This window comes from Hemitrygon akajei, chromosome 13 (genome assembly GCF_048418815.1).
Source record: "Hemitrygon akajei chromosome 13, sHemAka1.3, whole genome shotgun sequence".
NCBI lineage: Eukaryota > Metazoa > Chordata > Chondrichthyes > Myliobatiformes > Dasyatidae > Hemitrygon > Hemitrygon akajei.
Window position 1 is genome coordinate 78,016,204 of NC_133136.1, and position 17,502 is coordinate 78,033,705.

Consider the following 17,502-nt stretch of genomic DNA (forward strand, 5'->3'; position numbering starts at 1 on the left):
AAATTAAATAAGTGGTGCAAAAAGAGAGCAAAAAATACTGAGGTAGTGTCATGGTTCATTCAGAAATCTGAAGCTGAAAGGGAAAATGCTGTCCCTCAGGCTCAGGTGTGTGTCTTCAGGCTCCTGTACCTCCTCCCTGATTGTAGCAATGAGAAGGGGTCATGTCCTGGGTGTTGTTGTCCTTAACAATGGATGCCACCTTTATGAGACATCGCCTTTTGAAGAAGTCCTTGATTATGGGGAGGCTAGTGCCCATGACAGAGCTGACTGAGTTTGCAACCATCTGCAGCTTTTTTCTGATCCTGTGCAGTGGCCCCTCCATACCAGACGGTGATGCAGCCAGTTGGAATGCTCTCCATGGTATGTATATAGAAAGTTGCCAGAGCCTTTGGTGACATATCAAATCTCAAATTCCCAATTAAATATAGCCACAGTCGTACATTCATTGCAATTGCATCAGTATGTTGGGCCCAGGTGTGCATTCCATCGACCTCCCCTTCTTGAAGTCCACAATCATCTCCTTGGTCTTACTGACATTGAGTGCAAGGTTGTTGCTCAAAACAGAACTGGCTGATCTGTCTCACTCCTGTATGCCTCCTCATTAAGCTCTGAGCTTCTGCTAATAATAGTTATTTCATCGGCAAATTTACAGATGGCATTTGAACTGCCCCTAGGCACACAGTCATGGGTGTAGAGAGAGTAGAGCAGTGGGCTTAGCATGCATCCTTGAGATGCACATATTGATTATCAATGAGGAGGAGATATTATTTCTTATCCACACTGACTGTGGTCTCCTAATGATTAAGTCAAGGATCCAGTTGCAAAGGGAGGTACAGAGGCCCAGGTTTTGAAGTTCATTGATTAGTTCTGGGGGTATAATGGTGTTGAATGTTGAGCGGTGATCAATAAACAGTAGACTGATGAAAGTAATGCTGTTGTCAGGTGGTTCAAGGCCAAGTGGAGAGCCAATGACATTGCATCTGCTGTTGACCTGTTGTGGTGGTAGGCAAATTGAAGCAAGTCCAGGTCCTTGCTTAAACAGGAGTTGATTCTGGCCATGCCGAACCCCTCGAAGAATTTCATCACAGTCAGTGTGAGTGCAACTGGGCGACAGTCATTGAAGCAACTCACCCTGCTCTTCTTGTGCACTGATATGATTGATGCCCTTTTGAAGCAGCTTGGAACCTCCAACTCAGCAGTGAGAGACTGAAAATACTCTTAGACATGCCCACCAGTGGTTTGGCAAGGTTTTCAGTGCCCTACCAGATACAGCATTGGGGCCTGACACTTTGCGAGGATTCACACTCTTGAAAGATGCTTGGCATCAACCTGCGAGATAGAGATCGCAGGGTCACAAGATGCTGCAAAGGTTCTCACAGGTGTAACTATATTCTCCCTTTCAAAGTGTGCATGAAAGTCATTGAGCTCACCTAGGAGTGAAGTATCATAGCCATTCACTTTGTTTCACCTTGTGGGAAGTAATGGCCTGCAAACTTTGCTAGAGCTGACATGCATCCAATTCCATCTCTAACTTCCATCGGAATTGTCTCTTCACTCTTAAAATAGCCTTCTGTAAGTCATATCTGGACTTTTGCATAGCCTGGATCACTGGTCTTGAATGCCACAGATCCAGTCCTCAGCAGATTACGCATCTCCTAGTTCATCCAAGACATTTGACTTGGGTATGTCCGGTATGTTCTTGAAGGCGCACACTCATTTACTCAGGTCTTGATGAAGTTGGTGATGTGCAGCATATTCATTCAGATTTGAAGATGAATTCCTGAATGTTGTCCAGTCCATCAATTCAAAGCAGTCCTATAAGCACTCTTCTGCATCCCATGACATGCCCCTGTTTTCCTCACCAGATGTTCTGCAGTCCTTAGACTCAGTTTAAATGGTTCAGCTTGGACTAGACGGGCCAAAGGGCATGTCTCTTTGCTGTATTTTTCTATGACTCTCTGACTCCGCCTGTATGCCGGGAGTAGACGTGCAGGCAGTTGATCAGATTTGCCGAAGTGCGGGCTTGGGATTACATGGTAAGCCTTCATGATAATGGAGTAACAGTGGTCGAGAGTGTTTCCTCCTCTGGTTCCATAGGCACTATGTTGGTGGTAGTTAATCAGAGACTTCTTCAGGCTGTCCTGGTTGAGACCCCCATAATGATCGAGAAAACATCAGGGTGTGCTGTTTCATGACTGTTGATCCCAGTGCTCAGCTCCTCCAGTGCCTGCCTGACATTGGCTGGGGTGGAATGTACACCCCTACCAGGATCATGGTGGAAAACTGCCTGGGCAGATAAAATGGATGGCACTTGATGGCTAGATGTCCCAGGTCATGCAGGATTGAGACCTAACTGCCACGTCTGTGCACCATGATGAGTAAACCATAAAGCACACTCTACCCATGCTACCTTTAAAAGACTCTACTGTTCTGTCCACGCATGGATGGTGAAGTCCTCAGACTGCAGTGCTGCATCAAAAATGATGGGGCGAGCCATCTTTCCGTGAAGTGGTTCCTGAGGCCCCACTAGCTCTGAGGTTTTTAATTTTATTTTCCAGACACTGTACATTTGCCAGCAGAGTAGGAAGTGGGTGTGTTTTGAACTTACTTGCAGCACAGCACACCTCCCACATTTCCTTTTCCTTTGGATTTGCATGCCACTTTCAGCCACCTTGGTGAACCACCGTTATTCTTCAAATGAAGGAACAGGCAGAGTTGTAGCTGGGTATTTCTGGGTCCATCCATTTGGCTTCTGGGTTTCAGGTGGAAATCACCTTCCTCTTCGGGTCACATTCCTCTCTCTGGATACATGGGAATTTCTACCCTGCTACACAAACCCTTGCACTCCATTAGTATCAGCATTTCTCTTACATCTGAGGTATCAGCTGTTGTACTTTGAAAGGAGCAATATTCACTTTATCTTGAATACTTATAAAAAGATTGTAATCTCTGGATAGCTAATGGTGGGTGTAAGAATAGGATGGAAACGTGGAAATCCGTGGTATTTTGGCTGTGTGCACACAGACAGCAGAGAGTGATTGTAGATGGAGTAAATTCTACCTGGAAGTCATTGACCAGTGGTGTTCAGCAGGGACCTGTTCTGAGACCCCTGCTCTTTGTGATTTTTATAAATGGATGAAGGATGGGTTAGTAATGCTGCAAATGACATGAAGACTGGGGGTGGTGTGGATAAGTGTAGATAGTTGTTATAGTTTACAATAGGATGTTAAAACAATCCAGAGCTGAGCTAAAATGTAGCAGATGGAGTTCAATCCAGAAATGTGGGAAGTGATACACTTTGGAAAATTGAACTTGAAGGAAGAGTGCAGGCTTAATGGCAGAATTAATAACAGTATGGAGGAAGAGAGGAATCTTTAGATCCACATCCATAGATTGCTCAAAGTTGTCAGGCATGTTGATATGGTGCTTAAGAATGTGTATGGTGTGTTGGCTTTCAGTAACCAGGGGACTGGGTTCAAGAGCCACAAGGTAATGTTATAGTTCTTGGAGTATTGGGTTCAGTTTTGTTTGCTTCATTGTAGGAAGAATATGGAAGCTTTAGTGAGGGTGCAGAGGAGATTTATTGGGCTGTGTCTGGATTAGAGAGCATATCATATGAGGGTAGGTTAAGAGGTGACTTGTTAAAGATATATAAGATGATAAGGGACATAGATAGAGTGCACAGCCAGAGAGCTTTTTTCCAGAGCAGCAATGGCTAATATGAGAAGGCATCATTTTAAGGTAATTGGAGGAAGGTATAGAAGGGATGTCAAAAGTAATTTATTTACAGAGCATTGGGTATATAGAACACATGGCAAGGCATGGTGGTCGAGGCAGATACATTAGGGTTAGATTGATCTTGGAGTAGGTTAAAAGGGTGACAAAATATTGTGGGCTGAAGGACCTGTACTTTGCTGTACTGCTCTATGTTCTAAAACTGGAAAGAACTGAAGCTAGTGCATAGCAGGAATGTTGAATCTACCATTTTAAAGGAAGGTTAATACCCTTTACTTAAAGAGCATGGAGAAATTTAACCTTCATAGAATTTTACCTGAAGAGATTGGAGATGAGCGAATCACATCTCTGAGGAATACCCCAAATAAGGGGAAGGTATTATTAATGTGAGTGGTCATTGAATTCCATTGATCTCGACCAGTTGTGGTTTATTTGAGGAAATTATGTTGAGCAAATCAACAGGAAAATGCCCCTTTGACTGTTTAGCTTACTGATGGAAGCCTTTTTATCACCAGATTAAAATTTTATCTCAATTTTAGGTGAAGAAAAATATATCTCAGAAGATGTCCAAGAGGTTTGTTGTGTTTAAAATGCCAGCCAGGACTTACTGCATTTTGCTCAATACAAGTAGAAATTCTAGAATGATAAATCACAATTTAATGTAATTCTAACATTTTTAGGTCGCAAAATAAAGCACTCTTCAAATATAGCCAACATTCTAAGCCTTTCTCTTGAGTCGAAGGTGCATTACTCAATTTCACATTCAGTGCCTGATTATTGCATCTGGTTGGTTCTATTTATCATTCTGCTTTTGGTTTCTTGCTTCTTGCTTAAGTATTAAGTCATTAATATTTAATTAATTATTAATTCAATACTTAAATAGGTCTGAGATGTGAAAACAGCAAAATTCTCCATATAATAAAAACACAAAATGCTGGCAGAACTCAGCAGGCCAGACAGCATCTATGGGAGGAGGTAGTGACGACGTTTTGGGCCGAAACCCTTCATCAGGAGTGAAGTAACATGGGATCATCGAGGGGGGATAAGAAGTGGGGGGAGGGATGAAGTAGAGAGCTAGGAAGTGATAGGCTGGAGGGAAATGGGCTGGGGGAAGGTGGAGAATTATGGGAAATAAAAGAGAAAGAAAGGTAGGGCTGGGGGGAGATTATAGTGAGGGGGGAAAATGAGAGGGAAAGAGAACCAGACTAAAATTATAGATAGGGATGGGTTGGGGGGGGCAGGGGTATCAACGGAAGTCTGTGAGTTGGATGTTCATGCTGGCAGGAAGGAGGCTACCTAGGCGGGAAATAAGGTATTGCTCCATCGACCTGCGTGTGGCCTCATCTTGACGGTAGAGGAGGCCATGGACAGACATGTCGGAGTGGGAGTGGTCTGTGGAATTAAAGTGTATAACTTTATCCAATGTATAAGACGTATCCAACGTAACTTCCACCACTTCCTACGTGATCCCACCACCAGCCAAATCTTCTCCTCCCCCCCCACTCTCGGCTTTCCGCAGGGATCGCTCCCTACGCGACTCCCTTGTCCATTCATCCCCCCCCATCCCTCCCCACCGATCTCCCTCCGGGCACTCATCCCCGCAAACAGAAGAAGTGTTACACCTGCCCCCACACTTCTTCCCTCACCACCATCCTAGGCCCCAGACAATCCTTTCAGGTGAGGCACCACTTCACCTGTGAGTCAACTGGGGTGATATACTGTATCCGGTGCTCCCGATGTGGCCATTTATACATTGGGGAGACCCGCCGCAGACTGGGAGACCGTTTCACTGAACACCGGCGCTCGGTCCTCCAGTAGTGGCGGGATCTCCCTGTGACCACACACTTCAATTCCACAGACCACTCCCACTCCGACATGTCTGTCCATGGCCTCCTCTACCGTCAAGATGAGGCCACACGCAGGTCGATGGAGCAATACCTTATCTCCCGCCTAGGTAGCCTCCTACCTGCCGGCATGAACATCCAACTCACAGACCTCTGTTGATACTCCTGCCCCCCTTACCCCCATCCCTATCTATTATTTTAGTCTGGTTCTCTTTCTCTCTCTCTTTTCCCCCCTCACTATAATCTCCCCCCAGCCCTACCTTTCTTTCTCTTTTATTTCCCATAATTCTCCATCTTCCCCTAGCCCATTTCCCTCCAGCCTATCACTTCCTAGCTCTCTACTTTATCCCTCCCCCCACTTCTTATCCCACCTCGATCATCCCATGTTACTTCACTCCTGACGAGGGGTTTCGGCCCAAAACGTCGTCACTACCTCCTCCCATAGATGCTGTCTGGCCTGCTGAGTTCTGCCAGCATTTTGTGTTTTTATTTATTTCCAGCATCTGCAGATTCATTTGTGTTGCCTTAAAATTCTCCATATGTTGCATTTATTTTGCTGAGATGAGTTGCAGTTAGGAAATTTGCTTTATGAAGAAATTGATGTACAGTTTATTTAACTAGAAATCATTCTTGAGTTACAGTCATACAGAAGTGGGTGTAAGTGATCTCCACCTACCTACACCTATTAACCCATACACTGGCATCAGTTACTCCTCTCCCTTGGATTCTCCTCCCATGTACCTACTCCAAAAGAAACTGACAGAGGCCAATTAGTAGCAGTGCAACCTCTCAAGTCAAGTATTTCGCTCTTCCTTAATGAAAAGCGCTGATGTGTGACTTTGTTTGGTGTGGGGAGGCTGATGCGGGGGCATGCACTCAGTTCTTGACCGATTGGGGTCAGGGTCCAGTGGCATGGTATGCAAGCTGACAGGGATTCTTCGCCAATGCACCCTTTCTCCTTCTCCATGGTCACTGTAATGTGTCATCAACTTCCGCCAGCTCCTCTGTTGAGGTCTTGGTTGAACCTCCCCCTTGACCTTACCACTAGGGGAGCTAAGTTCCATATGGCATCACGCTCAGCATCTCAGGACTCGCAAGCCTCTCCACTCTGACAAGGTGATAATCCTCACCAATTAACCTACCAAGTAGCACACCTTTAGGATGTGGGAGGGAACTAAAGCATCAGCACATGACCAAAGGGGGAATGTGCAAACCCCACACAGATGGCACCAGTGTCAGAAATGAACTGGAATCACTGGAGCTATGAGGCTGATGTGCTAACTACCCAACAGACGAGCAAGAGATGAAAAGTCTCCTGCTCTGCCAGCTGAGCTAACCAGTTTCACAAGAGAAGAGTGAAATCAAGCAGAATAATTCAAGGCCAGGAGTCCAACCCAGCTCTCCCACGTGGCAGGTATGACTTCTGCCCCAGAACTAGGTAACAAGATAAATAAGTTAAACCTCGTTTTTCCCATTTTAAAGTGGTGGCAGTGGTGAGGGAGGGTGCGAGGAGGGGGCGATGTGCGTGAAATTTGCTGGAATCCAGGGTTCAATCTGAGCCAACTTCTAATGCAGTCAATGCCTGCTTTGGGACTTCAGTGTCGAACAATTGAATCATATATCAATTACTTTCCACTCGATCTCCTTGGGTCTGTGGCAGCCAGACTAAAGATGACTAGAGAATGCTGATGAAAGAGTATTCACTTTGTTGTGGATCCAGGGTCTACAACAAAGGTGCTGATGCTTGCTAATTTCCATCACTTCCGTTCCGCTCATCTCTTACTCCCCTACTTACGGGCTGGATCAGCCAAACACACTCAGTAGTGTACTAGGGAGTTTAGTTTAACTCATTCACTTGGTCTTCAAACTCAAGACACAAACATGATAGATTAAGGTAACAATAGTAAACTATATGACTCTGTGTCTTAAAATAATTGCAACTTATTGTCCTTGGTAATAATTTCTCTACCAGTTAATAGACATAATCTACGGACATAATCTAAAGATCTGAACGTTTTTACAGCTCTCATCACAATTATGGAGATGAGGTCAAAAGAATTAAATCATGTCAACAATTCATCCTTTGCTTTTGTGCAAAATCATTGTTGGTTTGGAATCAGAAAACTTTATTTCCCTCATAATTAACATATAGGCTAAATGCTGGAAAAGGGTGCTAACTCGGCTAATTTAGACAGCATGGACCATTTGGGCAATGGCCATCTTTCCATGTGCTGTGACTATGGCTCCTTAAGAAAGATAGAATTAACAGGAAGTTTTTAAAAATACATCTTCAACATTAATTTTTAACTGAGGAAATGAGACTGGAAGTTTTATTTATGGTATTCTTTAAAATATAACTTAATTTTTTTTCATCTATTTCTCAACATGTCTGGTTATCAGAGATGACCCCTAGGGACAATGAAAATTTCTGGCAGTACAAGAGCGATCGTTGTTTCTGAATTGCAAAGCTGTAACATTGAATGGGAGTGCACTCAATAGCCACATTGCAAGTGGTTTCAATGATTAAAAAGTCAGCACATAACTGGCATCTCATGGGCAATTAGTGACGGGAAACGTATGTTACCCATGCTGCATAAATGTCTCATTTAGAAATGAATCCATTTAACAAGTTCCCGCTTTTTTCAAAATGATTTTTTAAATAATTGTCTTTTTCAAATATTCCTGAGATTTTTAATGACCAGAACAAAAATAAATCCAAAATCTTTCAGGTGTAACCACTTAAATTGCACCATTAAACTGTCTTTTGATGCTTTTACTGCTTCAGTAATATTCTGAGCTGAGAACCTCATTCACTGCAAGACAAGCCTAGAATTGAAATTAGTGGTTTTTGCTTTGGATTGTGCAATTGGAGCATTTGCAACTATTTCCCGTGTTACATATATTAGTGAAAGTTAGTCAGTCCTGCAGATATTTATTCTCTTTGTTTCCACACTGGAGGTTATCGTCGAATCATTTTGAAAATACGGCCACAAATACCAAAATATTGAGGTAAATTTAGTGTTTTATTTCTTTCCTGAAAGGGCACAAGGGGCGAGTTTACTGCAGCAATTGACACTTCTACACATTTGAAGAAGTGGATTAATCTGAAAGAAGCAGAGAGTGAAAGATTGAGGAAGGTAGTTGTAGGTACAAAACTTCTAACTCAGAGGAAATAGAGCTTCCTTTGAACTTTTACAGGGCAATGAATGAATAAGCATATAAATGGCATTCAAGCAATCAAAGGTCTATAGATCTGTTATGACTTTTGCAAAATTAAGTTATGTGGGTGAAAAGAATAAGGAGAGGGCTAAATTTTGTGCATTCAGAATTTGAATTGCTGAGTGACAAGACGCTGAAAATGAATGATTTTACAACTGATATTATCAGAGTTAGGGAATATGAAAGTATTTTATCGAAAAACTATCAAGTAAGGTAACTCCCAAGACTTCAGAAAATTATTACTCTAATCAAAATGAAATATGGATTGCATACTAGATATGGAGGATTGTCAAGGCCAGAAATTCTACTAAAGTGAAGTAAACCAGGACACTACTGCTTTTGGTGCCTATTGTAAACCAAGTAGATGGGCCTTGGAGAATGCCGTAATTTCTCAAACTTCCAAAATAATATAAATCCAGTTATATATAACTTGCATTGCAATCATCAGTGTGCATGTGTATGTTAAAACACGGCCAGTTATTAGCTAATTCTAAATGATCATGTTATAAAATCATGATGTTAGAAGTTAGCAGAGGAAGATTGAATCAATTTTGTAGATACAGAAAACACGATACGCAAACGTAACCAAAGTACCGGTAAGCCTCTGAGACCAGAATGTTAAGAAAAGCAGCAATAAGAAGTTTTTTAGAGAACTTCCTAAACTACTGACTATTATCTGGACATGATAATTGCTTCTATGGAACTTGAGGTTAGAATATTTTCTGGCCAGAATTAGGGCTTGGAAATTCTTCAGAGATAGTAGCATTTTGACTTGAGATTATATTCCTTCCAAATTGACTCAAATTTCTGCTCCTCTTGGCACCCAAATAATATATATTTCTTTATTCAATTCATCCTGAATTTATTTAAATTAAGCTATATAAATGGTTCCTCTAATAAGCTCAGGACAGAAAACTGGGAGTAATTATTATTAAAAGTTCTTTGTAAGTTTTTGCTTCTTAGTTCAAGGTAAATGGAGCATTTTGTCATTTCTCATTACCATTTTTACATACTGTATCTCTTCTATCCAGAAGCTGGCTGTTATTTCAGTAAAACTTAAGATCTGATTTCCAACTCATCTCCATATCTTGGACTGCAATAGTCTAATACTACCAGCAAGGTAGCGTAGCAGTTTGTGTAAATCTATTACAATGCCAGAGTCCCAGGTTCAATTCCACTACTGTCTGTAAGGAGTTAGTACATTCTCCCCATCACCACATGGGTTTCCTCCCACAAATAGCAAATAATGAGAAATATCAGGTGACGTATTTTCTTGTCCCCCATTTCTACCTTTCCAGTGTCATTTTCTAGCAGTTCAATATCTACTCATACCTTCCTTTACTCTTTGTATATTTGAAAAAAACCTTTGGTACTGCCTTTGTTATTATTGGCTAGCATACAATCATATTTCATTTATATGTGGTTTTTTTTTAGTTGCCTTCTGTTGGTTTTTAGAATCTTCCCAATCCTCTAATATAACATGAATTTCTGCTCTATTATATGCCCTCTCTTTTTTTAATGTTGGATTTGACTTCCCTTGTCAGCCACAGTTATGTCATCCTGCCTTTAGAATACTTCCTCTTTAGGATCTATCTATCCTGTGTCTTCCAAATTGCTCCCAGAAACTCCAGCCATTTCTTCTCTGCCATCATCCCTGCTAGTGTTCCCTTCCAATCAAACTTTGGCCAGCTCAACCTCTGTAATTCTTGTTTGTCCTCTGTAATACTAATAGATCAAATGTTAGCTTCTCCCTCTCAAATTGCAGAGAGAATTCTAGCATATTATGATCACTGTCTCCTAAGGGTTCCTTTACCTTAAGCTCCCAAATCAAATCTAGTTCATCACACAATATCCAATCCAGAACAGCTGTCCCTAATGGGCTCAACCATAATATGCTCTAAAAAGGCACCTTACAGGCATTACACAAATTATCTCTCTTGGAATCCATAATCAGCATCAACCTGATTTTCCCAGTCTACCAAGCACGAAGGCATGTGGACTATCTTTAATCAGTCCATGTCTATCCAAATACTTACATATCTGGTCCCTTAGAACACCTTCCAATAACTTTCCCACTACTGATGTCAGGCTCACTGGCCTACGATTTCATGGTTTATGTTTAGTGCCTTTCTTTAACAGTGGAACAACACTGGTTTCCTTCCAATCCTCTGTTACCTATCCTGTCAGTAAGGAAGATTTACGGTAAATATCTTTGCTCGGGCCCTGAAAATTTCTGCACTTGCCTCTCATAAGGTCTGACTGATGGAACACCTTGTCATGCCCTGGGGATTTATCCACCCTGATTTGCATCAGGACAGAAATCACCTCCTCCTCTGTAATCTGCATAGATTCCAAGAATTTGATGCCACTTTGCCTCACTTCTATAGATTCTGTGTCCATCTCCTGAGAAAATACGGATGCAAAAAAATTATTTAAGATCTCCCCCATCTCTTTTGGCTCCACAGTTGGATTATCATTCTGATCTTCCAGAGGACCAATTTTGCCCCTTTCAATCATTTTGCCCTTAACATATCCCTTAGGATTCTCCTTCACCTTGTCTGCTAGAGCAACCTCATGCCTTCTTTTAGCCCTCCTGATCTCTTTCTTAAGTGTTCTCTTGCATTTCCTATACTCCATACGTACCTCATTTGTTCCTACCTGTCTATACCTGCTATGCATCTCCTTTTTTCTCTTAACCAGGGTTTGAATGTCTCTTGAAAACCAATGTTCCCTACATTTGTTATCTTTACCTTTTATCCTGATAGCACATACAAGAACTGTACTCTTAAAGTTTTGCTTTTGAAGTTCTTCCGCTTACCAAGTACACCTTTACTTGAAAACCACCTGTCCCAATCCACACTTGCCAGTTCATTTTTGATACCGTCTCCAATGTAGAATTTCAACTGGCAGACCACGCCTATCTTTTAGCATATTTACTTTGAAATTAATGGTATTGTGAGCACTAGATGCAAAGTGTTCTGCTACATAAACTTTGGTCATCTGCCCTGTCTCATTCCTTAATAGCAGATCCAGTATTGCACACTATCTTGTTTGGACTTCTATGTACTAGTTAAGGAGACTTTCCTGAACATAGTTGACAAACTTATGTCCTGTCCTTTTACAATATGGGTGTCCCAGTCATTATGTGGAAAGTTAAAATCACCTTATATTTCTTGCAACAGTCTGTGATCTCTCTACATATTTGTTCCTCTAAATCCCTAGGACCATTAGGTAATCTGTAATATAATGCCATTAACGTGACTGTACCTTTCTTATTTCTCATTTCCACCCAACGTGCCTCACTAGACGAGTTCTCCAGCCTGTCCTGAAGAATAACTGCTGTGACATTTTCCCTGACTATTAAGGCCACCCCCTACACCCCACCTTTAATCCCTCTCAGTCTATCATGTCTAAAACAATGGAATCCTAAAATATTGAGCTGTCAGTCCTGCCCCTCCTACAACCAAGTTCTCACTTGTAGCTACATTATCCAGATGTTCATCCATGCTCTGAGCTCATCTGCCTTTCCTACAATACCTGCTGCATTGAAATATATTCAGCTCAGGGCATTAGTCACACCATGCTTAACCTTTTGATTCCTGATTCTGTCTGAGGTCTTACCAATAACTGTCTCCACGACCTCTCCACTAGCTGTTCTGGCAATCTGGTTCCCACCCCCCTGTGACTGTAGTTTAACTCTTACCGTGCAGCATTAGCAATCCTTCCTGATGGGATATTAGACCCTTACAGTTCAGATGCAAACTGTCTCTTCTGGAACATGTCCCACCTTTCCTGAGCCCTATGATCCAAAAATCTGAAGCCCTCCTTCCTACACCAAGTCCTTAGCCATAGGTTAAACAGTATAATCTTCCTATTCCTGGGCCAAATTCCCTAAATTCCCTTTGCAGAACCTCGTCACTCGTTCTACCCTTGTCTCTTTTTACAGGTCATACATTTTCCAGAGGAAATCCAAATGATCCACAAATCTGAAACCCTGCCCCCTACACCTGTTCTTCAGCCGTGCATTCATTTGCCAAATCATCCTATTCTTACCCTCACTGGCACGTTGCCCAGGCAACAATCCAGAGGAGCTCCTGCTTTTCAGATTTTACTTTCTATGCTTTTTCTGTTTTTACTTTCTCCGCTTTTTTTCAGTTCTTCATTTGTCTTTAAGATTTATGGTGTTTCTGCTCTAATTTCATGTTGTGTCATAATATTTATCTTGTTCATAATATGTTTTTAAGATGACCTAGTTAGAAATTAGTGTAGCATAGAAATTACCCCACATCTCAGAAGATGAGTGACACAGTTAAGGAATCCAAAACATGTCGTGTATTGGCTTCCCACAGTAATATTCTATCATGCACAAGACTCGGGAGACATGCACAAAAAGCAAACACAGTGGCTTCTTTCCTCCATTAGCTCAGTTCTGGAGATCAGGCAAATCACAGAATGTCATTAATGGAAGCTATGGGGAGTTGATCGGGGAGAAGGTAATGGGAATTTGGGTGGCGCATAGGTGTGGGAAGGTAGACCCTCAGTCCGTAAACAAGAGTTTGAGAGCATTATGGTGGAGGTAAGGAAGGGTGGTCGTGATTGAAATGCAAATGAACCAAGATTCAGTGGATATGTAGAACTAATGCAGTGACAGAAAGCGTAATATAGGCCCCTTCAAAAGGCCCAGAAATGCCCCTCACTTCTCTTGTGACGCTTTTCTTCTGAATATCCCATGTACCAGTAATTTTGCGCTCGTGACATCAAAACATATATTGCACACTACTCAACTTCACTGCTCAAACTTCCACATGAAAATTGCATCATTTTACGGTGCTCCTCAGACAAATTAAGCGACTTGCAAGTCTCTCACAGTAAATATGATCAAATTACTGATTAAGCTCCCCAACATTCTGCACAAAAACATTTCTACAAAGTGATTGGCTGCCCAATCCACTTGATAACAACACCAGAGACCCTCAAAAGTAATAATGCTGAGAAAGGGAAATGTTAAGCACAAGGATTCATTTTGTCAGCACTTCCCTTGAAGTCAGCAGTTACTGCCATCATTTTGTTGATGTATGTGAAACTGGGCCATTATATTGTACATAAAATCAATATCATAAATACAAGTCAGTGACCATATAATAACAGGAACTAAAATCTGACCGAACCTTTCATCATTGGTCTTCAATGCTCTGACAGATTTGAACTTGTTGATAATACTATTTATTTATGTTTACACTTATTTTATGCTGGTTTACTTTTCAAGTGTGTGTCTTTTTCTCACTGAGAAGCTGTTATGACACAAAGATTACAGTCAGTTTTTAAGAACATCACTCTGCATTCTCTAACTTCTCTATATTTATATACATCTCTATACGTTTCCAAGACAATTTTCATCATCCATCACACTGAAAAATTATACTGTGGACTGATGCAGAAATTCTTATAAATCCACAAAGGTGCAACAACACAATGTAGTGTTGATCCGTGTGTGTGTTATTGAACGTGAAATTCTAATGGACTTCTAATGAAATCAGCCATCCTTAAAAGGACCAAATCAAGTGTTCCAGAAAGGTTCGCAAAAATATCCTCTTTCCTGGGAAGAGAATATTGATCTACTTTCATACTGGATTGATGGTGACCTTAAAATCATCACAGATCCTGACCCTTCCATTCTTCTTGGCTGCTGGAACCCCTGGCATTGCCCATGGGCTCCATTCAACCTTGGAAATAATTCTTTTGGCTTCCATGCAACCTAGCTCATTGGCTATTTTATCATTGATGGTATACGGAACTGGACAGGTTTTGTAAAACTTAGGTGAGGCATTTTCATTTAACACTATTTACCCCTTGATATGTTTGAGTTTTCCAGTGTCATCCTATGCCACTACAATGACATCATCAGTACCTTTCTTAATTTGCTTTCACTGACTCCATCACAGGGGTTGTGACATGCAAATGTTGAGTGTATCTACAATCAAATTGTATTTGTCTCAGCCAATCATGGTCCACAATGCTGGGTGTCCTGATTTTAGCTCATAGAAACCCAGAGTGGTTTGTTGATTGTTGTATTTCAATGTTACAGAAGTCATTCCTACACGAGTGATCTATTCTTCAGTTGAAGTTCATAGATGGGTATCTGCAGGCTTCAGCTCAGTATCTTTGAAATGCCATTCAAACTCATTTAGTGGAGTGACTGAAAAAGACAATTCCATTTTAATTAATTTGCTGTTCACTTCTGGTGTAAAAGCAAGTTGCTTATCTCTGGCTAGTTTTCACATTGTGAATCTCAAGGCAATTCAGTCCTGTGTCACTCTCATCATTATCAGATTTTTCATCAACAGCATGCAGATTAGTGCTATTTTGAAACTGCAACTTGACCTTTTATCTTTTTCTCGTCCATTTATTTTTGTCTGCCTGAAGTATAATTTGTATTTCCTACTTGGTTGCTTTTTCTGCAAGGTTCGCTCTTAAACCTACATTGGTCTGGTTTATGTGAGCCCTGCCACAACGATAAAGCAATTTGTTCAGCCAGGCCAGTTTCTGTTTAGACGTTGCGATTTTGTTCGTGCTCACTTTATTCCTGACTGCAACTCAATTGCATCTCTTTCTGCTGTTTCTATTAATACAGCATTTTCAACTGCTCTAACTTCATGTTTACTTTAAGCAAAACATCCACTTATGTGGTGTGAGGACATATACCATTTATGTACTTTTACAGATAAACTGCAATGCATTATGTAAACAACAAAGAATGCTTAATCGAGCAATAACAAAATTACACAAATACTACTGACGTACGAAATGCACTGTAGTAATGCAGAGCAACAGCAGGTAATTTGCACTCAGCAAGATTCCACAAGCAACATGGATATAAGTAACTGATCAAGATGAGTAAGTTGGAGCACAAACTCTATGGATTTCCCTGCATACAACATTTGCTACTGGGACTCTTTAATTAGTATTTCTTACATTAATGATTTTTGTGGTTCTGCTGACTTGTTTTATGATGGTACTTGATGGCAGCTATTAATTCCACATTAAACTGTGACAAAGAGACCAGGAACCCACGTGGTTCAGGTTTCAAAGATCTGAGGGAATTTTCGGACCTTAGATGCAGAGTCAAATTGGGTGGGAAAGTTTGTGAACTACTCAAAGAAACTTTGTGATCTTGAAGAATTGAAAATTGAGTAGTAGGGTACTTGTGAGTTCTAAGTGTATCGAGTGGCCATGCCATCATTTTCTATCAATTTCCTCAGAGCTTGAGTCTATATGTCCTTATGCAGGAATGGAAGAAGTTCCTGAAACACTAAAAGTCCTGAAAAGAGTTTGAGTATTGTCCTCATTGCTCTGAAATTCAGGAATGCAAATTCAGGAGTACTGAGCATTTCAGTTTGCTATTCTTTTGAACTGTGTGGTTCCAACCACAATTGCTTATACCCTCACAAGTTGTTTGTCAAAACTCATGGTGCCCCTTATGATAGTAAAACTATACATTGCCCCAATAAAACATAAAATGTAGATCAGATATCTGTGGAAAGAGAAACAGAGGTCTGTTCCAATCTTAACTCTATTTCTCTGTTCATCAGTGCTATTCAGACTTCTGAGTGTTTTCAGCATTTTCAGTTATAATTCAAACTTCCAGCATCCACAGATTTTCTCATTGCAATATAATAACCAACCCTAGTTACAGAGAAGAAATAATGATTGCTCCCTGTGAACTTGGCCATCCTTCTGTTGACATTATTGCATAGTGGCAATTGGTTTGAAATTCCAAGATATTTGCGGATTTGGGAATGATGACTTGTATCCAATTTTGCATTATTTGAGACTCAGAGGAGACTTGGTAATGATGATGAGTCCAAAGTATTGCTTCTGCTGTCCTTTTTGGACTTTATAGTCTGAGAGGAGGGAAAGACATTGATCAAGTAAATGGTCCTTTTCACAATTAGGTTATGCACCCTGTGTGCATTTATCTACAATGAATATCATTTGAGTTAGTGTAATCCAATCCCACAAGACGTATTGTAGCCAATATGTCCCTGGCCTTTTCAAAATGCAACCCTTCCTTCAATTGATATCTTTTATTTTTGCTTACAGACAGTGTTGAAGATGAGTTGGAAATGGCTGCTGTCTGCCATCGTCCTGAAGGGCTGGAGCAACTTGAGGCACAAACTAAGTTCACAAAAAAAGAACTTCAGATACTCTATAGGGGTTTCAAAAATGTAAGTAAACACAGTTACTAGAACTCACATTCAGAATAAGGCCTGAATCTAATTCCATTGAGATTTTGGTTAGACAGCTGGTGGGATTTTGGATAAGATAGTTAACGGATTTACTTCTTAATCCTTAAATTAAGAATAGGACAGTGAGTGCTCTATGTCAAAGTCTCTCTCTTTACTGTGAAGCTCACTTTCATGGCAATGAATCTCTCTTTCTATGGTGGATGTACTTTAATCATATTCAAGTGTTAAATAGCTTTTAAGAATAGAAAAACAGAGAAGTATAATTCTGCACTGCAGAAAACATGTTTCATTATGGTATCATGTTGTGAACCTTAATTCCAATAAGCATTTGATTTGGGCACTTTGTTTGGTACACAGGATCTTAATATTATCCTCAACTTAAGCTTATTATCTTTTCCTTCCTCTCTAAAGCATGTACAGAAGGGAATGATGGATTAGTGCTTTCAATATATATTATT

At 40.8% G+C, this 17,502-nt stretch overlaps 1 protein-coding gene across 10 annotated transcripts in view; it reads left to right on the forward strand.

Annotated features, from left to right (window-relative positions):
• kcnip4a (potassium voltage-gated channel interacting protein 4a) overlaps positions 1-17,502 on the forward strand; it is a 1,148,311-nt gene that overhangs the window by 1,078,803 nt on the left and 52,006 nt on the right. For 9 of the 10 annotated variants that reach the window (XM_073064912.1, XM_073064911.1, XM_073064916.1 and 6 more), the window contains one exon: positions 16,899-17,023. In XM_073064912.1, the coding sequence (XP_072921013.1) occupies positions 16,899-17,023 (125 nt within the window). The remainder of the gene's footprint in view (positions 1-16,898; positions 17,024-17,502) is intronic. The other variant, XM_073064910.1, reaches the window with a different exon arrangement.